This window comes from Chanos chanos, chromosome 1 (assembly GCF_902362185.1).
Source record: "Chanos chanos chromosome 1, fChaCha1.1, whole genome shotgun sequence".
NCBI classification, from domain to species: domain Eukaryota; kingdom Metazoa; phylum Chordata; class Actinopteri; order Gonorynchiformes; family Chanidae; genus Chanos; species Chanos chanos.
The window spans coordinates 812,501-837,500 of record NC_044495.1 but is presented as its reverse complement, the minus strand read 5'-3'; the positions used below and the strand labels follow the sequence as shown (position 1 = coordinate 837,500).

General features: G+C 44.4%; 3 protein-coding genes across 4 annotated transcripts in view; 2 read left to right on the top strand and 1 right to left on the bottom strand.

Moving 5' to 3' along the window:
- Positions 1-6,165, bottom strand: part of ptpa (protein phosphatase 2 phosphatase activator) — a 9,863-nt gene extending 3,698 nt beyond the window's left edge. The window contains exons 1-8 of the mRNA XM_030775622.1: positions 6,138-6,165; positions 4,922-5,031; positions 4,401-4,487; positions 3,435-3,560; positions 2,791-2,908; positions 1,751-1,850; positions 791-915; positions 523-623 (exon numbers count right to left, since the gene is read on the bottom strand). Of these exons, the coding sequence (XP_030631482.1) occupies positions 523-623; positions 791-915; positions 1,751-1,850; positions 2,791-2,908; positions 3,435-3,560; positions 4,401-4,487; positions 4,922-5,031; positions 6,138-6,162 (792 nt within the window). The 5' untranslated portion in view covers positions 6,163-6,165. The remainder of the gene's footprint in view (positions 1-522; positions 624-790; positions 916-1,750; positions 1,851-2,790; positions 2,909-3,434; positions 3,561-4,400; positions 4,488-4,921; positions 5,032-6,137) is intronic.
- A 591-nt stretch (positions 6,166-6,756) lies between these two features.
- crata (carnitine O-acetyltransferase a) lies at positions 6,757-18,734 on the top strand. Of its 2 annotated transcripts, none has more exons than XM_030775331.1 (14): positions 6,757-6,940; positions 7,802-8,080; positions 9,036-9,154; positions 10,064-10,117; positions 10,829-10,994; positions 11,333-11,507; positions 13,997-14,175; positions 14,465-14,565; positions 14,648-14,767; positions 16,964-17,086; positions 17,221-17,356; positions 17,475-17,537; positions 17,795-17,932; positions 18,096-18,734. In XM_030775331.1, exons 1-14 carry the CDS (start codon positions 6,914-6,916, stop codon positions 18,309-18,311), a joined length of 1,896 nt encoding a protein of 631 aa, XP_030631191.1. In that variant the 5' UTR covers positions 6,757-6,913; the 3' UTR covers positions 18,312-18,734. The 2 variants fall into 2 exon arrangements, with proteins under 2 accessions (XP_030631191.1, XP_030631199.1); XM_030775339.1 differs by lacking the exon at positions 6,757-6,940 and adding an exon at positions 7,539-7,648.
- Positions 18,735-22,447: 3,713 nt separating this feature from the next.
- Positions 22,448-25,000, top strand: part of fkbp15a (FKBP prolyl isomerase family member 15a) — a 21,713-nt gene continuing 19,160 nt past the window's right edge. The window contains exons 1-2 of the mRNA XM_030781045.1: positions 22,448-22,494; positions 24,343-24,458. Of these exons, the coding sequence (XP_030636905.1) occupies positions 22,448-22,494; positions 24,343-24,458 (163 nt within the window). The remainder of the gene's footprint in view (positions 22,495-24,342; positions 24,459-25,000) is intronic.

Genomic DNA, 25,000 nt, shown 5'->3' with positions numbered 1-25,000 from the left:
GTCTATTAAAACATCTTTTGGACAGGTACCAGAGTGATAATTATTGGATGAAAAAAACTAGCACAAAAAGATTTAAATACTTTTTCTGGCTGTAAAGCTGTGTAGCGTGGAATAGTGACAGGGTGTTTATGGGCATTCTTGTCTTTGCCAGTAAGCAACGACAAATTCAGCCCTCTTTTGCCTGGCTGATTTGGGAGAGGAGATGCTCTTTCAGTCTAAAAATTATTTTGGAGGGTTCTACTGGCAATGTTGGAGACAAAAGATATCGTTCGACTGTCAGATTAACAAACAATCCTTTTACAACCAAACGCTGTCCTATAACCTACACGAGTGCGCGCACACACACACACACACGCGCGCGCGCAGACACACACACACAAACGCACGCACACACGCGCGCAGACACACACACACGCGCGCGCAGACACACACACACGCACGCGCAGACACACACACACACACGCGCACGCAGACACACACACACACGCACACACACGCACGCACACACGCACACGTACACACCTCATTGATAAACTTGATACACTCCAGAAACATGTAGTCCTGATGGTGCTCGTTCACAACCTTCTCTTCCACAAAGTGTCGTGGTTCCAGTGTCGGGTGATCTGGAATAAACAGAGAGCAATGGACAAGCTGTAGTACCACAGAGCGGCCACAGGGTGTCCCCCTTTACCCAGACTTCAGCATCGCTGTACACAGGCCAAGTCTCATTGATAATAAAACTGATTCTCTCTGCATTATAATACCTGCCAGACCTAAGCAGGCTCCTTACCTATGAGCTGGGAACTTCCCCATATGAAGGGCAGGAACTGGAAATCATCCAAACCCCACACGCCCTGGCTGCCTGCTGGCTCCATCCTGTAGGTTTTCTGCAGTTTCCGCATCACTCTCAGATACCTGAGAACCCAGTCACAGAACCCAGAGGCACATACCAGAACCAGTCACAGAACCCAGAGTCACATACCAGAACCAGTCACAGAACCCAGAGTCACATACCAGAACCCAGTCACAGAACCCAGAGTCACATACCAGAACCCAGTCACAGAACCCAGAGTCACATACCAGAACCAGTCACAGAACCCAGAGTCACATACTAGAACCAGTCACAGAACCCAGAGTCACATACCAGAACCAGTCACAGAACCCAGAGTCACATACTAGAACCAGTCACAGAACCCAGAGGCACATACCAGAACCAGTCACAGAACCCAGAGTCACATACCAGAACCAGTCACAGAACCCAGTCACATACTAGAACCCAGTCACAGAACCCAGAGTCACATACCAGAACCAGTCACAGAACCCAGAGTCACATACTAGAACCAGTCACAGAACCCAGAGGCACATACTAGAACCAGTCACAGAACCCAGAGTCACATACCAGAACCAGTCACAGAACCCAGAGTCACATACCAGAACCAGTCACAGAACCCAGAGTCACATACTAGAACCCAGTCACAGAACCCAGAGTCACATACCAGAACCAGTCACAGAACCCAGAGTCACATACTAGAACCAGTCACAGAACCCAGAGGCACATACTAGAACCAGTCACAGAACCCATAAAGCTGGGGTCTCAACACAACCATGACAACACGCAGGTTTTTCAGCTTTTCGGTCCAGTAACCGTCTGTTTGTGTCCAGTTACTGTTTGACTAAAAATGTTCACAGAAGTTAAAAGGCTTGTTCATTATGTCTGGCCAGTGCAGTGTTTGGCTCCAGGGACACTGACCTGTCAAAGACCTTAAAAATGATGGCCAACTGGTCGTCCACACGGAGTGCTCCAACCTTACACAGACAGCACAGAAACGCCGCAAAAGCTGCCTCATGACCTGCACACACACACACACACACACACACACACACAAACGCACACGTACACGTACACGCACACACACACACACACAGACACGCACACGCACAGACACACACACGCACAGACACACACACGCACACACACACACACACAGACACGCACACACGCACAAACGCACACGTACACGTACACGCACACGCACACGCACAGACACACACACGCACAGACACACACACGCACACACGCACACACACACACAAACAGACACGCACACGCACAGACACGCACACGCACAGACACACACACGCACAGACACACACACGCACACACAGCATATACATTAGGGCTATATTTAACAATATGATAACCTGTTATGTCAGATAACTGAACTCTTAAATAGCGCATGCATATTATGTAAAATAAAAATGTATTAATTTTCCTTCATCTGCTAAAATGTAAGCTTGTAAATGAAAATACGCCATATAGTGGAACAAACAACCCTGCAGTCTGATGTGTAACTCCACACACTGATTAATTCTCAGATCCTAAACTATCATGTCAGTTTAGTGGGACTAAGCTTCATCTGAACGACGGGAGAGTTCAGTGTGTCAGCAGCTCCCTCTAGTGGATGTAATCACAAACTGCATCAGAGAACAGCAGTTATATTCATTAAGCTTGGAGTCCTCTCATTGGTCTGACAGGTTTATCACATGACCTGTGTGTAATTTTTTTCCTGTGACTGTGGTAGACAGGAAAAATAAGTTGTGAAAGACAGTCCTGCAGGTGAATCAACTTATATCAACTTGATTTATAATTCTGCAGTGGTCATTTAGAGGAGAACACTGGCCTGCAGTGTTTCTATTTGACCTCAGGTCAGGTGTGACTCCTCTTTGTGTTCAACATTTTGAGAAAAGGGTTGTACAGACACACATCACACACACTCAGACAGTGTTTACCAGTTCCGTAGTCAATCCGTGTGGAGTTGCCGACACTCTCTTTAAGGTAAACTGCAATCTCTGCAGCTGCAGCCTTGCACTCCGATGGCAACACAGCATACACAAGGGTCTCAGCGTCCTGTGCGCACACACACACACACACACATTATACACACACAACCTACACACACGTATTATAAGTATCCAACACACCAGTGAACACACCAGTGAACACACACACCAGATGCAGGAGCAGTGGGCAGCATTTCTCTGCGGGGAGCATTAGGTTAAGCCTGGGAATCGAACCAGCAACCCTTCAGTCACAAGCCCGGTTCTCTAACCTTTAGACTACGGCTGCCCCATGTTATACACACACCCCAAACATTATAACCCCCCCACACACACACATTATACACACACACCTAACACACACATTATAACCCCCCCACACACACACATTATACACACACGCCAAACACACACATTATAACCCCCCCACACACACACATTATACACACACGCCAAACACACACATTATAACCCCCCCACACACACACACATTATACACACACCCCAAACACACACATTTTACCCTGATGAAAGCCTATATTTGAAATCTTTTAGTGTTTTTTTAAATAAGAGTTAATAAACAGAGTTTCACTGACCTGTTCCAGTTTGGCGTACCAGGTGCGGTAGGCTTTATTACCAAAACGAGACGGCTGGTCGACCGGCGGAGTCTCATCAATCCAGCGATCTAATGTCGCCAGCAGGGCCAGCAGCTTCTCCACTGTCTGACACACACAGACAGACAGACAGAAAGACAGACAGACAAAGAGAGAGAGAGATCACACCTGACATACACATTACTACATATTTCTCTATGCATGGCAGCATTAACTTAAAGCTCTAAAAAGCATTGATCAACTACATACAGTCTTATATGTTTATTGTATTATTTTGATGTATGTTTATTGTATAGTTTTTCTGTTTGTGTACCGTATTGTTTTGAAGTTTGTTTATTGTATAGTTTTTCTGTTTGTGTACTGTATTGTTTTGATGATTGTTTACCGTATTGTTCTGAAGTTTGTTTATTGTATTGTTTTTCTGTTTGTTTACTGTATTGTTTTAATGTTTGTTTATTGTATAGTTTTCTGTTTGTTTACTGTATTGTTTTAAAATTTGTTTACTGTATTGTTTTGATGTTTGTTTACCGTGTTGTTTTGATGTTTGTTTATTGTATGTAATGTGGTGGGTTGTAGCTCTGACATGTATATGTTTATTGTGTTGTTTTGATGTTTGTTTACCGTGTTGTTTTGATGTTTGTTTATTGTATGTAATGTGGTGGGTTGTAGCTCTGACATGTATATGTTTACTGTATTGTTTTGATGTTTGTTTACCGTGTTGTTTTGATGTTTGTTTATTGTATGTAATGTGGTGGGTTGTAGCTCTGACATGTATATGTTTACTGTATTGTTTTGATGTTTGTTTACCGTGTTGTTTTGATGTTTGTTTATTGTATGTAATGTGGTGGGTTGTAGCTCTGACATGTATATGTTTATTGTGTTGTTTTGATGTTTGTTTACCGTGTTGTTTTGATGTTTGTTTATTGTATGTAATGTGGTGGGTTGTACCTCTGACACTTTGAAGTCACAGGTGAGTTTCTTTCCCTTCACACCTTCATTCAGAGTGAGAACGAAACCCATGTAGTCCGCATACGCCTTCACCACGCACCCATCAGCAGAGAGAGACAGAGAGAGCGTTTGACCCCCAGTCACACAACACCAATACACTAACACACCAATACACTAACACACTAATACACTAACACACTAACACACCGGTTTCCCTCTGTCAGCACCCACCCAAGAACATGTCTTTACACAGAAAGGCTTGCCTGCTTCACGTGCAGTTAAAAACCAGCCTGGGTGACAACCCAGCTATGTTTCATCACTTATTTAGTTCTTTTCATGTTGTGTTTGACACAAACCAGATGACAAAAAAAAAAAGAAAAAACGGGTGAGGCAGTGGTTTGAGAAGTGTCTGAAACGGAGCCATAGAGTGAGCAGTCTGAGAACAGAGAGAATGAAAACTGGCCTTGATTCAGAGCGAGAAAAACAGCTGACAGTCCGGTTGCTATGGAGACATGCTGTACCTGAGACCGCTTCCATTTGCCCATATCAGGCACCATGCTGATCTCCTTTTTTGGCACCACAAAGTTGAGATTGACAGGGACAGGGGGCCTATCATCTTCAGGGGAGGAGCCTGGGAGAGAAGGAAGAGGGATGACAAATGTGTTTTAAAGTAATGGTACATGCCTCAAAACCTGCATTATTTCTGCTAAAAAAACAAAACAGTGCTACACCTCCTGCTTGTCTGGTCAAGGGTAGCTTTTTGTTACTGTAAAATCCACACATATAAATGTATATTTTACAACTCAAAACCTCTGTAAAATCTTGGGACATAGTCCCTTATTTTCAATTGCAAAAGGGAAACAAACAAACAAACCAAAAGTCAAAAACAGACATGTTGGACGCCTCCCCTCTTTTTTGGGATGGAGGGGGGGGGGGATGTCAGGCTTTGATCCAGACTGTATTGATTGCAAACAAGAGAAAAAGGCGCCGCGTTATTTCTCATTCTCTTCCGGCATATTCCTCATTGTCGTTATCAGAAGTGAAGGGTTTGTCATGGAGTTCCATTTTCACCACTGCCGTAGCTCTATCACACGCCGTGTAAAGACAGTAAGGAGAGCTTGTTCTACCCTGGTCTTCAGACCTAGCATTAACCGATGAATTGTGTCGAAGGCTTGTCATAAACTGGTACTCAAATAGCTGGCTCAACTGTTCTAATCACTTTATTCAATAACAAATTCTAAACAAGTTTCCAATGATTGCTCAGTAGCCGTCAATATTTGGGACAAGACAATATTATACTGGAAACGGATATCAGTTTACAGTGCAGAGAAAGAGCCAGCGGGTTGGCATCAGTCGGCTGGAAAGTTCGATACCATACCCCGTGCATTCAATGGCAGACTGCTAACTGCAATCCATCGGCCTCGCCCCCTTCTGTGGTACTAACCACATACCACCCAGGTTACCAACTAGATGGAAAACGACTAGTTCTGTATTTTTTCCAAATATTTGCAGCCATCAATGCGAATAACCCCCCACCCCAAAAAGAGAGTTAAGCGTCCCAGTCAACTTCGCTTGGCATCATAGCCCAGCCTTCCTGTTGCCGTGGATCAGGTTGAACATTATGCTCCACAGATGTTCAGCACATCTCATTGGCCGTAACGTTAGCTGTGACCAGTGAAACTGACCTACAGCAAACTTGAAGTTTAAGCGATAATAATAATAATTATCTTGAGTTACCTGATTGCTGCTCAGCCTCCGCCATGTTTGACGATGGTTGGGGCAATTTGACAACATCACCTTTCAACTTTACCCTCCTCTTGCCATCTGCGTGATGGCGTCATACGTAAGAATTCAGAATAAAGTTTTTTAGGCATGTATAACCCTCTGTGTACCGCATATGTACGTTTTCTGTTTACGACCCTTTTCTCAATTTTAAAAAATAAGCCTTATCCACATCCAAACCTATACCATCTACATACTTTTTTTATTATTAAAAACGCATTTTTACAATGAGTATTTTCTCATCTCCACTTAAAAACAGTTTAATCAAAAAGCTAATTTCTGTTGATTAGACGCAGCCTAAGCTCAAAATTAATCCACTGCTGGGCCAGAGAACGGTTTTGTTGTGAAGGAAAATGGCTAAGGTATATCCTCATTACGTTTGAAGGTATGGATGGGTAAATCATACTAGAGTTCAGGCGCAAAAAAATAGCTTCTATAACTATAGAGTATATTTCCCCACAGTTACTGTCGGCAGGTCATGTGTCCAAAGGCTGTTAAAGTCATTCCTTAATTGGTTAAAAATTAAAGGACTGATATTCCTTGCTCTTTCTCACTCCTAGCGGTTTCCAGAGCACTTGCAGACGGTATAGTTTTGGCACGGGGGGAGATTGAAAAACCCGTCCTCAGAGGTCTGAAAATATGGTGTACCACAGTTACGAATGGGTGACCGAATGATTTCTGTCCTCTAAACAGATTCCGGTTTTTTGGGGGGCGTTTCAGGGAAATTCAGTATGTTGTGTGTTCTGACGAGGACGATGGTAAGTACTAGCGATTAGCTACAGTACTGTCTGTGTTTCTCTGTTTATATGCCATAGTTCAAAAGCACACCTCAGGATATGTACTCTGTATTTTCATAACATTGTTCGCTAACGTTAGCAAGAAGTGACAGGATAAACAAATCGTCATGCAAAGAGACTTCGTTCTCAAAGAGACCGTGCTCCGCGCAGTAAACCCTGCAGTTGGCAATATTACATGTAACCTTTGGTACGGGTGACCAGAATACGAGACTTAATCGGACGTTCTTACGTTTGTTAAGAGTTTTCCTCTTTGTTTAATAGGTTAGTTATTTGCTAATACCTGATGTGTTTGTCAGTAATATGCGTAGCAAGGCCTGTACTGGACGTTCTTCTCCAATAGCATTGATTTTGGGTCGTTTTTGTCGCAAAAACTGTGGAGCAACAGGGTTCTCCTAATCCCCCCTTTTCTCATTCTTAGCCAAAGGCTGTTGCAGCTAAATGTAAAAGTGTGTCTCAACTAGAAAAGTCATCTAGAGTTTGGGGATATACATCTCAACATCTGCGGTGTCTTTGTGTTTACCTACTGAAATATTGGTGCGAACCGAGCCGCTGTCATTGCAGAGTTCGCTTTCGGTTCCCTTTAAAAACGGCGTATCGCACTGATGTTGTTGTTTTAACATGTAGGCTAATTAGGGATGTTTGTTTATCGCTAAGTGCACTGACTGACAGGTGAGTAGCATCGTACCCCTCAACACTTGCTATTTCACCAGTCTCTGTATCCTGTGTTAATTGCACAGTTAGGAAGTATATGTTAACAACCGTGTTTATTTCAACTCTTCTTGTATAATGCGCACAAATAAGCAATGTGATCATTTTACATAGGTGAAGGCCGGGATGATGAAGTCCCCCGGCCTGGTGAAGCCGGTGTCGGTCACCAAGGTGGCTGGACGCTACCTGGCACATCAGGAAGGCTTGCCCAAACTGCCCTTGCCCGCGCTCCAGCAGACGTGTGAACGTTATCTGACCGCTCTGGAGCCGATCGTGGAGGAAGAGGAGCTGAAGCATACCCGGGAACTGGTGACCAAGTTCCAGATGCCTGGCGGAGTCGGAGAGAGGTTGCAGATGGGTCTGGTACATCGAGCTCAGAAGATGGAGAACTGGGTAAGATGTCAGATAGAAATGGTCTCAAATGCTCGTGCAGAAGCAGTGATTTTACGTGAAAGGATGAGTGTAGTGACAGTGAGACAGGACAGTGATGATGTCTGTAGGTGCAGTCACAGACAGTGAGACAGGACAGTGATGGTGTCTGTAGTTTGCAGTCACAGACAGTGAGACAGGACAGTGATGGTGTCTGTAGGTGCAGTCACAGACAGTGAGACAGGACAGTGATGGTGTCTGTAGTTTGCAGTCACAGACAGTGAGACAGGACAGTGATGATGTCTGTAGTTTGCAGTCACAGACAGTGAGGCAGGACAGTGATGATGTCTGTAGTTTGCAGTCACAGACAGTGAGACAGGACAGTGATGATGTCTGTAGTTTGCAGTCACAGACAGTGAGACAGGACAGTGATGATGTCTGTAGTTTGCAGTCACAGACAGTGAGGCAGGACAGTGATGATGTCTGTAGTTTGCAGTCACAGACAGTGAGACAGGACAGTGATGATGTCTGTAGGTGCAGTCACAGACAGTGAGACAGGACAGTGATGGTGTCTGTAGTTTGCAGTCACAGACAGTGAGACAGGACAGTGATGGTGTCTGTAGGTGCAGTCACAGACAGTGAGACAGGACAGTGATGGTGTCTGTAGTTTGCAGTCACAGACAGTGAGACAGGACAGTGATGATGTCTGTAGTTTGCAGTCACAGACAGTGAGGCAGGACAGTGATGATGTCTGTAGTTTGCAGTCACAGACAGTGAGACAGGACAGTGATGATGTCTGTAGGTGCAGTCACAGACAGTGAGACAGGACAGTGATGATGTCTGTAGGTGCAGTCACAGACAGTGATGGGTTTAAATATGAGTTTGAGTTTTAATCCTGAAATAAAAGTCCTTTGATGATACATTTTGATACAGTGTTGAGCACTCTCTCTCTCTAACTCTCACTTTCTCTCTCTCTCAGCTGTCAGACTGGTGGTTACAAACAGCCTATCTGGACTACAGAATGCCTGTGGTCATACACTCCAGTCCTGGGGTAGTTCTTCCACGTGTGGAGTTTAACGACAGACAAGGCCAAATGAGGTGAGACTGATTAGACCACTTAGATTTTTAGTTGGGTTTTATCTTTATGTTTGGTTTTACTTGGGGTTTTATTGTGCCTTGTCTTCTCCTGTCACATTAATCTTCACTGGCAGAAGTGGAATAGCATATCCAGTGACAGGAACCCTATCCATTCCTGCCACTATCAGTGTGACCCTTGTACAGACTAACCTTCCCCACTTAAACTGCTGTTCTCAGCACTCACACACACACACACACGCTCACACACACCACAGAGTGTACTCTGGGCCAGTCTGTGAAAAAGAGTCGGACTGGAAGGCTGTAATCTGGGCCGTATTCCTGGCTGTGTGTGAAGGCATGGATTATCTGCCCACCAAAAATCCACATGTTTCAGATGTTTTGGAGCGAAACAAAAAACCATGGAGAAAACACAACTGTAGATTTTGGTGCCATTGACTATGTGACATGAAACCCTCAGAACGGTGCCGTTGACTATGTGACATGAAACGCGTAGAACGGTGCCATTGACTATGTGACATGAAACCCTCAGAACGGTGCCATTGACTATGTGACATGAAACGCGTAGAACGGTGCCATTGACTATGTGACATGAAACCCTCAGAACGGTGCCATTGACTATGTAACATGTAGATTTCGGTGCCATTGACTATGTGACATGAAACGCGTAGAACGGTGCCATTGACTATGTAACATGAAACCCTCAGAACGGTGCCATTGACTATGTGACATGAAATGCGTAGAACGGTGGCATTGACTATGTAACATGTAGATTTCGGTGCCATTGACTATGTGACATGAAACCCGTAGAACGGTGGCATTTAAAATGACTTTTCTCAGTGACAGCAGACAGTTTGGGGGATTAGAATCTGACTGTTTTGATTCATCGTAATCTCCTGTTTCTCCTCACAGATATGCTGCCAAACTGATCGCTGGAGTTTTAGACTTTAAGACAATGATTGACAAGTGAGTGCCACTCCTTCTCTGTTGTCTGTTGGTCTGGGATGGCCGTTAAGTGCACGTATACATCACATGCACATTTATGGACAAACCAGTGAATCTTTGGCTAAGTTATCTTACAGTGTGTGTAAAAGAGCTGAATCTATTACAGGATTTTTCATCATGAAGTCCAAGGTTTAAAAGACTCACTCTAAACCATTGTCATTGTATGAACTGTTATTTTGAACAGTTTTTAGCTGCTCTCTGCGGTTACTAACAGGCTAATTACAGTTTGATCTGAGTGAAGAACAGAGAGCAGAGAGATGTAAGAGGTTAATCAGACCCGTTAATTTACCCATTAACACACAGATTCTGTGGACTTTTTCATCCAACGCAGATTTAATAACCACCTCCCTGCACTGCATGATTCATACCCTGTTTTACCATGAGAAGTTTACTATCTGCATCAAACACATGGGGTTAAAAGACTCATTCTAAACTATTGCAATCACATCAGCTGTTATTTGAAGATTTAATAGCCTTTCTTTTTCTTTTAACAAGCAGTTATGTATGATGTCCATCTCCACAACACACACCAACATTATGCACAAACCCTGTCTCTCTTTCTTTGGGTGGATTCATAGTCAGAGGAGCTTTGGGAGGAAATGTGGTTTGGAACATCTTCCATGCATAACTGAAGTTACCAGTGTCCACTGATCATGTTCTCTTGTGTTCCAGTGAAACTTTACCTGTGGAACACCTGGGAGGGAAGCCACTGTGTATGAACCAATACTATCAGGTGCTGTCATCCTGTCGTATCCCAGGAATCAAGAGGGACTCTGTGGTCAATTACGCCCAGAGCAAGAGACCGCCCACACACATCACTGTGGTGCACAACTTCCAGGTCAGCACAGGATCTCTTTTCTAAACCAGGATCAGAATCAAAATCAGAATCTACTGTATTGTCAAGTAGGTTTCCCCTGCAAGGAGCTTATTTTGGTATGATGGTGTTCCATACCATACAACATTTAAGTGCAATGAGTGTAGGGGCAACTTACTTGGCAATAAAGTAAATTCTGATTCTGAAAAAAAAACAACTCTTTCCATCACTTACTGAGTGGACATTGGTTTAATGAAACTAGGCTGTGTTGATTCAGGGACAGGAAGTGGTTGTCACTGTGCTGTTCTCTCTTGCTGACGAGGGTTAAGCTGAATAAACCTGTGTATGTCTCTGTGCTGCAGTTCTTCGTGCTGGACGTGTATAACAGTGATGGGACTCCACTGACCGTGGATCAGATTTACAATCAGCTGGAGAAGATCTGGAACTCCTCCCTACAGACCAACAAGGAGCCAATCGGCATCCTCACTTCCAACCACCGCAACAGCTGGGGCAAAGCCTACAACAACCTCATTAAAGGTAATAAGGGTGAGGAAAGGTCAGGTTATGTAAGGAACGGTTGGGTAAATCTTGACGGTAGCTCAGTGGTTAGCACTGTTTTTCTCCCTGGGTTCGAATCCAGCCGTCCCAGGTTCTCTCTGTGTGGAGTTTGCACGATCTCCTGTGGTTTCCTCAGGGTGCTCCTGTTTCCTCCCACCACAAAGACATGCATGCTAGGAGTAGTGCTCCTGTCAGTGACCTTGACCAAGGCACTGGCAAAAAGCCCTGGGCACCGGCTGCCCACTGCTCCAGCTTATAGTGTGTGTTAGCCCACTAGTGTTAGGATGGGTTAAATGCAGAGGCTACATTTCACTGCTCAGTGTGTGTGACAAATAAAGTACTTCTTCTAAAGTAAGGAAAGGCGAGGTAAAGTGAGCAAAAGTAATGTCGAGTAAAGGGTTAGGGTTAGGGTTAGTCAAAAAGGTCGGGGGTAAGTCAAATCAGCACAGTACTGAAATGACTGGGCCCTTCCCTGGTTTTCCCTTTCCTTTTGACCTTCTCCATTTTCTCTGTGCTGGTTGTTTTGCCTTGTTTTTCTGTTTAGTGTCTATCGCTCTGAGTGACTGTTTCTCATCTGATGTAGGGGTTTGATCTCTGTCATCTGGTAACAGCCAGTCAGGGTGAATTGGAAAGTCAGGCTTGGCAGTTATTAACTGTTCTTTCTGTGTCGCTTATGGGGTTTGTTGATCAGTGGTGTCCCATGCACCCATTCTCAACTCAGAGATAGAAGACACAGAATCTTACCCCTGTCTCTGACACGGGACGCTCAGACTCTGTCCAGTCATGGTTAACCTCATACCTGACACATTGTCCCGACCAAGTCTCACGGACGAGATCGTTTTCGACTCCTCAGACTCTTTGGACTGGAGTACATCAGAGCTCTGTCCTTGGTCCCCTGCTCTTTTCTCTTTACACTAAGTCTGTAGGCTCTGTCGTGCAATCTCATGGATTCCCATACCATTCTTAAACCCAGGGCTCTAACTGGGCCGGTACTCACTGGTACACAGTATCTGCACTTCTACATTTTACTCTTTGGGGTACCGTGACTTTTTCTTGCGTACCGGCATTTCTCACAAGCTGCCAGTGTTCTTCTCTGCCCTCTGGGCGATTCATAATGACCCTATATAAACTGCATTACCCAGGGGACACTATGAGATGCTCACCTGTTCCCGTTCTCTTGACAAATCTGGGTAACGTTAATTCTAGTCTGAGTAATGTAATGTTATGCTAAGTAATGTTAATGCCAATAATGTTGGCCCGGCTCCAGAAGGGCACAAAGAGGTCATGTGGGTCAGAGGTGTGCATACGTAATGATTTGCTGATTTCAAACCCTTTCCTTGTTTATGTATGTACGTGTATGTCTGACCACCATCACAAAAGAAACTTGGATGAAATCAAATTACTGTAACTCCAAGGAAAAGTGGCAGGTCTGGATTTTTACCTCCCTAAATTTTGCAGAGCTACTGCACTCCTCTGCATGTTCTCCTGGCTTCCAGTAGGTGCACTTATTCAATTCAAGAACCTTGCAAGAGTCTGGTCCACCCATACACACTGGCAAATTTTTTTTTCTTTCTCACCTCTACGTTGAAAAATGCTCTTGTGAAGCACTTTGTGACCTATGTCTGTGAAAAGCGCTATACAAATAAATTTGACTTACTTACTTACTTACTATACAATTCAAAATGTACTAAGAAATAGGCCTTTTTCAATGTGGTCATTTTATATAAACTATTTATTCATTGAATTTACAGATATTGTGATATGTATCGTTATCGTGATATGAAATGACCAATCTCGGGTTATGAGATTTTGGTTATATCGTGCAGTCCTACCAGTCGGTTGTTCCCACCTCTTGCTCAAAAAATGGTGGAATCCCTTCCTATTGCACATTGACAACTGAAAACAATTTTTTCACATTGCAGTAGTAGATCAGGTACAATGTTTATGTGAAAAGGACAACTCCACAAATTAAGTTTCAAGTTCAAGTTTCAAGTTTATTTAGAGCCCAATATCACTGTTTACAGTCTCAAAGGGCTTTACAGGCCACAACAGTCAAAATCAAAACAGGACGGCACCCCCTGACTTAAGCCCTTTTTCACAGACAGCCTCTATACTTGAGTTTTCTAAAGAATGAAAGCACTTAGTGTAAATTACTCTGGATTAGAACATGTTAAATAAACAAAACTGTGCATTCTAATGGTATCAGTGGCATTCAGGTCATGCTTATTTGGTTTTGCTTCAATACACTGAATCCAGGCAGAATTTTACTAACACCAGTCGAAAAAGACACAAGGTAGAGGAGTACTGGGGACAAGACCCAGTTGCTCAAAGGTTTTCACCATGCCTCTGTAAATGAGACTCATTATAAGCGTGACTTACACCAATTCCCTTCAGAATGAGTCAGCACAGCCACCAGTGGCCTTCAGTTTCATCACAAAGCTTTCATCTCTTGACCTTTAATTTCTCAGATAAGACTAATAAGGAGTCTGTCCGGGCCATTCAAAAGAGCATCTTCACCATTTGTCTGGACGCCCCGATGCCCCGCGTCTCCGATGAGATGTACCGCAGTCGTGCAGCCGTCCAGATGCTGCATGGGGGTGGCAGCCGATGGAACAGTGGGAACCGTTGGTTTGACAAAACTCTTCAGGTTAGACACACACACACACACACACACACACACACACACACACACACACACACACACACACAAACGTACAGCATCAGTGTGTCCTGAGAAGACTCTTTTAGGGGTTTTGGAGGGGGGGGGCGCTGTGAGAAAAGACTGAAGTATTGACTGTTATTGTGATGATCTCCCTTCATTCAGAAGAGAAGAAATTTGCTGAAGGCAGTAAGGAGACAGCACTTTTTCATTTCAACAGCTGATTTATTGGAAGTTGTGGTTTGTTTGATGTATATGTTTCTCTGTGTGCTTGTAGTTTATTATTGGAGAAGATGGATCATGTGGAGCTATTTATGAACACGCCCCTGCCGAGGGCCCGCCCATCATCGCTTTAATTGACCACGTAGTGGAATACACGTAAGGACAAAACTATCCCCTTCCCTCAGACTCAGACAGTGTATTTAGTGTTTGTTTCTGATTATCATTGACATTTTGACAGGAGAAAGTCAGAGATGGTCCGCACACCAATGGTCCCACTTCCTATGCCTCGGAAACTCCGCTTCAACATCACGCCGGAGATCAAACAGGACATCGAGGACGCCAAACAAAATATGAACATGTGAGAGAATGTTAAAGAAACAGTGTAGCCAACTACTGTCTGTCCTCAGTGTTCCACTGCCCAACCACTGTCTGTCCTCAGTGTTCCACTGCCCAACCACTGTCTGTCCTCAGTGTTCCACTGCCCAACTACTGTCTGTCCTCAGTGTTCCACTGGCCAACCACTGTCTGTCCTCAGTGTTCCCCTGGCCAACCACTGTCTGTCCTCAGTGTTCCACTGAGAAAACCACTGTCTGTCCTCAGTGTTCCACTGCCCAACTACTGTCTGTCCTCAGTGTTCCACTGCCAACCACTGTCTGTCCTCAGTGTTCCACTGAGAAAACCACTGTCTGTCCTCAGTGTTCCCCTGGCCAACCACTGTCTGTCCTCAGTGTTCCACTGAGAAAACCACTGTCTGTCCTCAGTGTTCCACTGAGAAAACCACTGTCTGTCCTCAGTGTTCCACTGCCCAACTACTGTCTGTCCTCAGTGTTCCACTGCCAGCCACTGTCTGTCCTCAGTGTTCCACTGGCCAGCCACTGTTTGTCCTCAGCGTTCCACTGCCCAACCACTGTCTGTCCTCAGTGTTCCCCTGGCCAACCACTGTCTGTCCTCAGTGTTCCACTGAGAAAACCACTGTCTGTCCTCAGTGTTCCACTGCCCGACTACTATCTGTCCTCAGTGTTCCACTGCCCAACTACTGTCTGTCCTCAGCGTTCCACTGAGAAAACCACTGTCTGTCCTCAATGTTCCACTGCCCAGCCACTGTCTGTCCTCAGTGTTCCCCTGGCCAACCACTGTCTGTCCTCAGTGTTCCCCTGGCCAACCACTGTCTGTCCTCAGTGTTCCACTGCCCAACTACTGTCTGTCCTCAGTGTTCCACTGACCAACCACTGTCTGTCCTCAGTGTTCCACTGCCCAACTACTGTCTGTCCTCAGTGTTCCACTGACCAACCACTGTCTGTCCTCAGTGTTCCACTGCCCAACCACTGTGTGTCCTCAGTGTTCCCCTGGCCAACCACTGTCTGTCCTCAGTGTTCCCCTGGCCAACCACTGTCTGTCCTCAGTGTTCCACTGAGAAAACCACTGTCTGTCCTCAGTGTTCCACTGCCCAACTACTGTCTGTCCTCAGTGTTCCACTGCCCAACCACTGTCTGTCCTCAGTGTTCCACTGCCCAACTACTGTCTGTCCTCAGTGTTCCACTGGCCAACCACTGTCTGTCCTCAGTGTTCCCCTGGCCAACCACTGTCTGTCCTCAGTGTTCCACTGAGAAAACCACTGTCTGTCCTCAGTGTTCCACTGCCCAACTACTGTCTGTCCTCAGTGTTCCACTGCCAACCACTGTCTGTCCTCAGTGTTCCACTGAGAAAACCACTGTCTGTCCTCAGTGTTCCACTGACCAACTACTGTTTGTCCTCAGCGTTCCACTGCCCAACCACTGTCTGTCCTCAGTGTTCCACTGCCCAACTACTGACTGTCCTCATTGTTCCACTGGCCAGCCACTGTTTGTCCTCAGCGTTCCACTGCCCAACTACTGTCTGTCCTCAGTGTTCCACTGCCCAACCACTGTCTGTCCTCAGTGTTCCACTGCCCAACCACTGTCTGTCCTCAGTGTTCCACTGCCCAAGTACTGTCTGTCCTCAGTGTTCTACTGCCCAACTACTGTCTGTCCTCAGTGTTCCACTGCCCAACTACTGTCTGTCCTCAGTGTTCCACTGCCCAACTACTGTCTGTCCTCAGTGTTCCACTGCCCAACCACTGTCTGTCCTCAGTGTTCCACTGCCCAAGTACTGTCTGTCCTCAGTGTTCCACTGCCAGCCACTGTCTGTCCTCAGTGTTCCACTGCCCAACTACTGTCTGTCCTCAGTGTTCCACTGAGAAAACCACTGTCTGTCCTCAGTGTTCCACTGCCAGCCACTGTCTGTCCTCAGTGTTCCACTGAGAAAACTACTGTCTGTCCTCAGTGTTCCACTGGCCAACTACTGACTGTCCTCATTGTTTGTTAAACAAACAGCGTAACCAAGTTCAGTTATTTTAGAAACAGTCTGTATTGTATTAGTTATTGTTGTCAGTGATAACTGTATCACTTTTCCACTCCTACCAATGAACTAGACCCTGTTCTTTTTTTTCTTTTTTTTTCAAACAAGTCAGTGATGGATATTTACTGAGGCTATAACTTTAAAGGTATGATTTGTTTGTCTGTGGTCTTCTATGCAGAATGGTCCACGATTTAGACATGAGAGTCGCTGTGTTTTCCCATTTTGGCAAAAACTTCCCAAAGTCCCAGAAGATGAGCCCTGATGCCTTCATTCAGATAGCTCTCCAGCTGGCCTATTACAGGTGAGCCCAGAAAACCTCTCTCCTTACCTATGGAAATCTTTAGACTAAACACACATGTGCAGGTGGACATTTAAGCCACTGGGGTCAGAGTTTTTCTGTCCGTGTAATGAACCTGGTTTGTCTTTTCTCTGCAGGATGTATAAGCGTTGCTGTGCGACGTATGAGAGCGCCTCTCTCCGTATGTTCAGACTGGGCCGGACCGACACCATCCGCTCTGCCTCCATCGACTCCGCCCGCTTTGTGAAGGCCATGGATGATCCCATAGTGCCGGTTAGTTCTCACATACATATGAAGCACGTATTTCCAGTTTGACACAGAACAGCAGTGTCTGAACACTCTTAAAACATCCCTCTCTGTCCACATCTGTGCTTTCTGCTTTGATTGACAGAGCACAGAGAAGGTGTCCCTGATGGAGAAGGCGGTTAGAGCCCACAGAGGCTACACTGACATGGTGAGTGCCTCCAACTCACTCCCCTCCACATCCACTCACTGCTGCTGTGGTGGACTGCACCATCAAAACCAACCGGGGCCTGTGTATCAGGTCACGGAAAACAATGAACTTCATGGTCTAGTTTTGTTACGCAAAGTAATGACATATATAACCCTTTAATTATGGTGAAATATGGTTTTGACTGGTGTTGCTATAGCAACACTTACCTTGTGCTAGTGCAGTATTGTAGCAGTAACGTTCTCTCTCTGACCTCCAAGGCCATCCGTGGACAGGCCATCGACAGGCACCTGTTAGGGCTGAAGCTACAGGCCATTGAGGATCTGTCCGCGTTGCCCGAGATTTTTATGGACACATCATATGCTGTCGCACTGCACTACAACCTCTCCACCAGCCAGGTCTGCAGATCCACTGTGTGGTTTATCACTTTAACACGGAGCAAAAAGATGACACAGCTGTTACCCAGTGTTCCCAGGAAAGAGTCACTGAGACTGTTATGTTCTTACCCTAACAACCCCCCCCCCCCCCCCCCCCCCCCCCATTTCTTCTCTTTTCTCTAAGGTGCCATCAAAGACCGATTGTGTGATGTGTTTTGGGCCCGTGGTTCCGGACGGTTATGGTGTCTGCTATAACCCGATGGAGAGTCACATCAACTTTGCCGTGTCTGCATTCAACAGCTGCGCAGACACCAACGCAGCCAGAATGGCCCACTCTCTGGAGGATGCGCTGCTGGACATGAGAGGCCTGCTGGAGCAGACGCCCAAAGCCAAACTGTGACGCACGCCCCTCAGTGGCCACGCCCATTTCTCCACACGAACACTTCACACTGACAACAGATCAGGGACTCGTCAGGCATTTCAGAGATTTTCACCCACATCACTGACGTGTCTGATATGAAATTATTCACATTTATTCTGTCGTCTGTTCCTGAGGCCCTGCTTTGTTTGTTTTTTTGTTTTTTTTTAAATGTTCAGCTGTTTGGAACTGGACTTAAGGTACTACAGGTGTGATCTGGTTTAGTAACTAACCTCTTTATCATCCTTTGGCATTAAACATTGCATTTTAATACTGAATTTGAATGACAAAACATGGTGAGAAAGTTTCTGTCTAAAAATATCATTACTTTAATTATCAATCAAATGAATTGATAATAATGATTTATGAAGACACTAGAAGAATTAAAGGAGTTCTTTAATGCTCTGCTGACTCAGGTTCATATCTGAATGATAAAAAAATCACAACGGGTTCAATAAAATGAAATTTACTGAATTCACAAATACACTACAGTGAGTCACAAGTAATCAAATATTTACCAAGCATAGAAGAGAAAAGCTAAGTGGTTAATTAGCCAAAGGAAGGGGAGAGGTGTAGATGGGTGTGTGTGTGTGTGTGTGTGTGTTTGTGTGAGTGTGTGTGTGTCTCTGTGTGTGTGTCTGTGTGTGTCTGTGTCTGTGTGTGTGTGTGTGTGTCTGTGTGTCTGTGTGTGTGGGTGTGTGTGTGTCTGTGTGTCTGTGTCTGGGTGTGTGTGTGTGTGTGTGTCTGTGGAGTGTACAGCTGACTCACCAGCTGTGTCGGTACATGTCCAGATATCTGAGGGGAACCCATGGGGGAACAGGACAAGAAGGACAAGGGTGTGAAGATTTGAAACTATTAACTGAGAATTGTCCATATCAGCTGATAGTTCCCCAGAGAAATCAGACTCTGCATGGAAATGACCTGCTGTGTGAGAGTACACAGAGACAGAGAAAAAACTGGTGCCTGACAATTTCCTGTGTCCATTCTCTTCAAACGGCCGTGTAACCAGTTAACCCCTCACAGTACAATGTGAAACAGACTGAAACCAGCTTTAGCTCCAAGCCGTTCCGTTCCTGCCCAAATGTAACAGCCTTGCCTTGAGTTGAATGTCCATGGGGTGCATTCCAGTTCAGCCCAGGGTGTCCTGCAGTTTCTTTCCCTTTTCTATTGGATGTACTTCCTTTAATCTTATTGGCTGGTGTACAAGTTGTTATGCTTAGGGTGATGTTAAGGTAGAACTGTCCCAGCCAGCGGGCACCGGACTACCATGAGCTGTTAGGCAAACAGAGTGATGCTCTGTGCTTTTTTGATGTATGTTTTTGTTCATTTTATTGAATGTGTCATTTAAATTAGCAGGCATGATGTTTCCCTTTGTAACATTGCAGCTTTAGCTGCACATATGTAATAGTGTTTTCCTCTTAATGCCAGTGTGACGTGGACAATGAGGGGTTGACCTGTGTCACCGAACTTTCTCCTTTTGTTCATTTCATGACCAGTGAATAAAGATGTGTGGGTGAGAGATGTCTGTCCGTTTCCCGACACAGCGCAGAGAGGTACACTCAGAGCGGTGCCGTGACTGCCGTCCCGGAGACAGACTCTCGGCTTCCCGTCGGCTTGCTTTGCTCCAGGAGTTTTCGTCCTGGCTGTAGATGAGTCCGTCAGTCGCCGGCTGTTATGGAGTGTTCTGGTGTAAATGCGGCATTTTGCTCCTGTGTCATTGTCTACATATAATTGTATCAGTTTATCTCTGAGAATGCCCCTAACTGTTTTTGTTAAACTGACCTTTTGTTGGCCATGGAAGCTAACAGGTTTTTTGGGAGGGGAAGATCTTTGTTAATGTTCACCCCAGTTCTGATCTGTTGGTAGGAGGCTTTTCTCCTTTCTAAATGACAAACAGTAGTGTTTACCAACTTCTGTTGCCTCTCCAGTATCACCTGCAGTGAAGGAGTGCAGGAGATGCCTGTCCCAGACAGGGCTGGGTTTACAGAGGGCTGTGGCAGGGCTGTCTGTTGGAGAGGGTTTTATTGTTGGGCTGACCTGAGAACAGCCCAGACTTACCGGCTCCAGTGTTGTTAGCATGCAGCCTACCACCCTGGGATCAGTGCCCACTCTCTGGAGGATGCAGTGCTGGACAGTTTAAATTGTGAAGCGTGTGGAGAGAAAATGATAAAACATCATTACCTAGTTATCAGTGACGGTATTTGATAACGATTTATTGAAACACGTGAATGATTAAAGGAGTTGGTTAATGGTACGCTGGCTCTGGTTAATGTCGGACTACTTTGCTGCTGCGTATTAATAAGTGGTTGCTTCAGGTCAGTTAGTTTTGCTGCTGTGGGCCTGAGCATAGCAAAGATTTCCTGTTCCACCAGGAATAAATAGATCTGTAAAATTTTCATAGATGGAACTTTGGAGAGCGTCTGAAACCTTTTTCCATTACATTTGAAAGGTATAATTATTTAATAATCAAATAATAACAGCATTTAATTACATTAAATAACAGTTCAAAACTGGGAGGTTCAGTTTCACAGATCCATTGAGACCAACACATGTAAATATTCAAACAAAACAATATTATGAACGGTTCTCGTATCTCAGTACAAATCAGTTTATGAAGGATATGCTACACATATTTATAAACTAAAAGGTCAGAAGATTCCATATTGTTTTTGTCAGAGGTCACAGAAATTCTGGAGATGGGTCCACAGCCTTTAGGGTGTTAAAACAGGCCTCGTCCACCTTTGGAGAATTCTAAATAGTTGTTTGGATCCTTTAGACAGTGGATACTGTAAATCTGGATGAAATAAAATATTTACTGGAGTAGGAAGGATATAGTGTATCTCTAAAACAGCGGCACGATAACCTGTATTAGATCTGTCCTCAGTAAAACCATGTTCGCTAATCAAAGGAGACAGTAAATTTAGAGGGAATGAAAATGCACAATCAGACTTTTTCACCATAAACATAGTCCTATAAATATAATCAGTTGGATTTTTTCACCATAAACATAGTCCTATAAATATAACCAGTTGGATTTTTTCACCATAAACATAGTCCTATTAATAAAGGGTTCTTATGGGTGCCATATGGAACAAAAGAGGTTCCCTATAGCACCTTCTTAGCAAAAAAGGTAACTTATTGCCTTTGTATCAAATTGATAAAACTGTCGCATCACAATTGCCAGCTTTTCTTACATAATGAAACAAGACCTAGGCCTACACCACTAATATAATAATAATAATAGTAATAATAATAATAATAATAATAATAATAATAATAATAATAAAAAGAAGAAGAAGAAGAATAGTAATAATAATAATAACAACACTACTGCTGCTAATAATAACAACAAGAACGAAAATATTGCCTGGTTCCATATAGATCCATTAGCATGCTGAAAATGGCACCCCATTGGGGTGTCTTATTAATATCAAAGGATGGAACCCTTTTAGGTTCCAGGTGAAACCTTTTTTCTAAGAGTGCATGTCAAAAACTCGAAATTAACTACCGACACCCTTTGTTACAGTACTGTTTCGGAGATGAAACGTCTCATCTGATTGTACAGTGGTCTCTAAGAGGAGTCATTGTGAAACTAGCCAAAAGTCAATTGTGTTTGATTTTTGAAAGGCACTGGGTCTGAGGTATGGGGCCGTGCTATGTAAGCGATATCACTTATCGACTGTAAAACTGTTGCTAGTTTTGACCGATGAGAAGTAGCTACTTAACACTGGAAGAGCTGCAGAAACACATTTCTCCAGTCATTCAGTCATAACAATCCAGACTTTAAGTTGCACTCAGATCACCAGACAGCCTGTATTTGAGAAGATTTTGAACTGAACATTTGAAACCAAGTTTGCAGTTATTTTTGTTTTAATGCTGAAAAAATCGCAAGCAGACATTTCTTTTTAGACAAGAGATTTTGTTTTCTAATAAACTTAACGACTAACCGATACGACTGAAACAATGATCGCATCAACAGTTGTGAAGTCCCAGATACCTGCTGATTAGACTTGGCCTGAGCAGTCCACCTTCCTCGTGCTTGGTTTATACCGGACAATATAGCTCGTGCTTCAGTCATTCGCAGTTCACAGACGCAAAGCAAAGTGGTTGTTTGAGAGATGTTTTCTGAGTACCTAGATGGCGATTTTATGTCTCCTAGAAGCGGGTGAGTCATAATTTTATCGGGATACAAGTACCACTTACTGGCTGAATGCATCATTCTGGTATGGCGTTCATTCAAAATGGAATGAGCACGGATTGAGGAGTAGATGCACAGAACAGGAGGTGATATGAGAATACATACCGAAGGTGAATGGAGGAATGATTTGGGGGCACTATGAGTTAAAAGATGCAGGGGTAGACTAATTAAATTTAATTCTGTGGGACTGTAATGTTTCGACTAGGCCATAACTAGAGCTCACTGGAGTACTCATTAAAACGATGACTTGATTTCAGCATCACAGACAACCTCTCAGAGATTCAACGTTTATCTGTCCGCAAACTAATACTGTTCAGTAGTCTGCGATTATAAATGTAAATGTTCATTCGAACTGGTGGCTGTCTCCTGGAAATCTCTCTGCTTGATCCCTCCTTGTCAACTGTTGAAACAAGGAAAAAACTTCAGATCCAGTGGTTAGCACCGTGTAGTTTCACTCTCCAGGGTTCGGCACAGTGTAGTTTCACTCTTGAAGGCAGAGTGGACATTGTTTTTATCACCTCTCAAATTGCTTAATTGTTTGAATGGCACCGCAATTTCCCGATAACGCATTCATAACACACTGCATCGAGATCAGAGAACCCGACAATCGATCCGCTATTCCATGCTGTTAATAGATTTTAATTAATGCGCTGGAATGAATCTGCCCTAATATCAAAACCTGAGTGCATGACATGTGATTTCAGTAAAAGCTAACCCACAATTGGCATCTAGAGTTATGTAAGAAAAGGGAGTAAAAAGAGACTCCAGGTAAAAACTGTGCGTTGCAGGCAGGACAGAGAGATATAAGTCTATAACTTGAGAGTATGGGAGGGGCACACAACGGCAGAGACCTCTCCCTCGGTAATTTTGTTCACATGTTAGTTATTAAGGATTTAAGGTTGAGACAGCTAGAAACCAGAGACTTCTCACACTGAAACAGGGGAGAAAACAGAAAAAACAAGGGGAAGAAAACGGGTGTATCAGGAGGTTTGTCCGCCCGTCAGCTGGCGATTTCAACCTGGCGGTCATGTCAGCAGTATGGGACACTGACTATCTGTGGAGAGAAGTTCAAGGGTCAGTATGACAATATCTTTTACCATGGAGGAGGTGAAGAAGGAGGTGAAGGAGGAGATGGAGGAGGAGGAGGTCTGTGCTCCTGCGCCGATTCTTTAGATGCTTACAGACAAAGCAGCGCGTGCCTGTACTTTACTGGTCCCTGAGTAGAGGAATGATCAAGGTGTTTTATTGTCTATATGGTTACTCTTCAGCATTCTGGTCTTCAGGGGTTTTTTTAGAGTTCACGGTTTAATGGAGGGACGTATGTCTTGGGTCATGTGGTCTGGTTTTATATGGTTGGTGCATGTGACAGATGTGAAAAGTTTGAGTGGTTTAAATGTCCTGGTTTATCGCAGCTCCTAGTTTGTGCCTTTAAATGTATTAAATACCTCTGTGTCAGATTTGACAGAGAGCTCAAATACTAACAAAAACTCATTTACCGTGATGCACGCGCGCGCGTGTGTGTGTGTGTGTGTGTGTGTGTGTGTGTGTATGTGTATGTGTGTGTATATGTGTGTATGTGTGTGTATATGTGTGTGTATGTGTGTCTGTGTGTGTGTGTGTGTGTGTGTGTGTGTGTGTGTTTGTGTGTGTGTGTGTGTGTGTATATGTGTGTGTATATGTGTGTGTATATGTGTGTGTGTGTGTGTGTGTGTGTGTGTGTTTGTGTGTGTGTGTGTATATGTGTGTGTATATGTGTGTGTATATGTGTGTGTGTGTGTGTGTGTGTTTGTGTGTGTGTGTGTGTGTGTGTAACAGGGCAAAGCTAGCCTCTCTCTTTGACTTGGATCAGGCAGAGAGTTTGGGAAATGATTCCTTCCAGTTTACTGCCCCTAAACAGCCCAAGAAGAAGAGCAGCAGCTCCACCATCACTGGTAAATATCACCTGTCTCTCTCTCTCTCTGCCTCTCTCTCTCACTCTTACACTCTCTCTCTTTCTCTCTCACTCTTACACTCTCTCTCTGCCTCTCTCACTCTTACACTCTCTCTCTGTCTCTCTCACTCTTACAGTCTCTCTCTCACTCTTACACTCTCTCTCTGTCTCTCTCACTCTTACACTCTCTCTCTGTCTCTCTCACTCTTACACTCTCTCTATGTCTCTCTCACTCTTACACTCTCTCTCTGTCTCTCTCACTCTTACACTCTCTCTCTGTCTCTCTCACTCTTACACTCTCTCTCTGCCTCTCTCACTCTTACACTCTCTCTCTGTCTCTCTCACTCTTACACTCTCTCTCTGCCTCTCTCACTCTTACACTCTCTCTCTGTCTCTCTCACTCTTACACTCTCTCTCTGCCTCTCTCACTCTTACACTCTCTCTCTGTCTCTCTCACTCTTACACTCTCTCTCTGCCTCTCTCACTCTTACACTCTCTCTCTCTGTCTCTCTCACTCTTACACTCTCCCCCGTTTCCGTCTTT

Bases quoted from the DNA above. Each gene is read 5' to 3' on its own strand.
- crata (XM_030775331.1), top strand. From the start codon at position 6,914: ATGTTGTGTGTTCTGACGAGGACGATG. The intron at 10,118-10,828 runs GTGAGTGCCACT...CTTGTGTTCCAG, and splicing joins TTTAAGACAATGATTGACAA to TGAAACTTTACCTGTGGAAC. The intron at 17,087-17,220 runs GTGAGCCCAGAA...TTTTCTCTGCAG, and splicing joins CTCCAGCTGGCCTATTACAG to GATGTATAAGCGTTGCTGTG.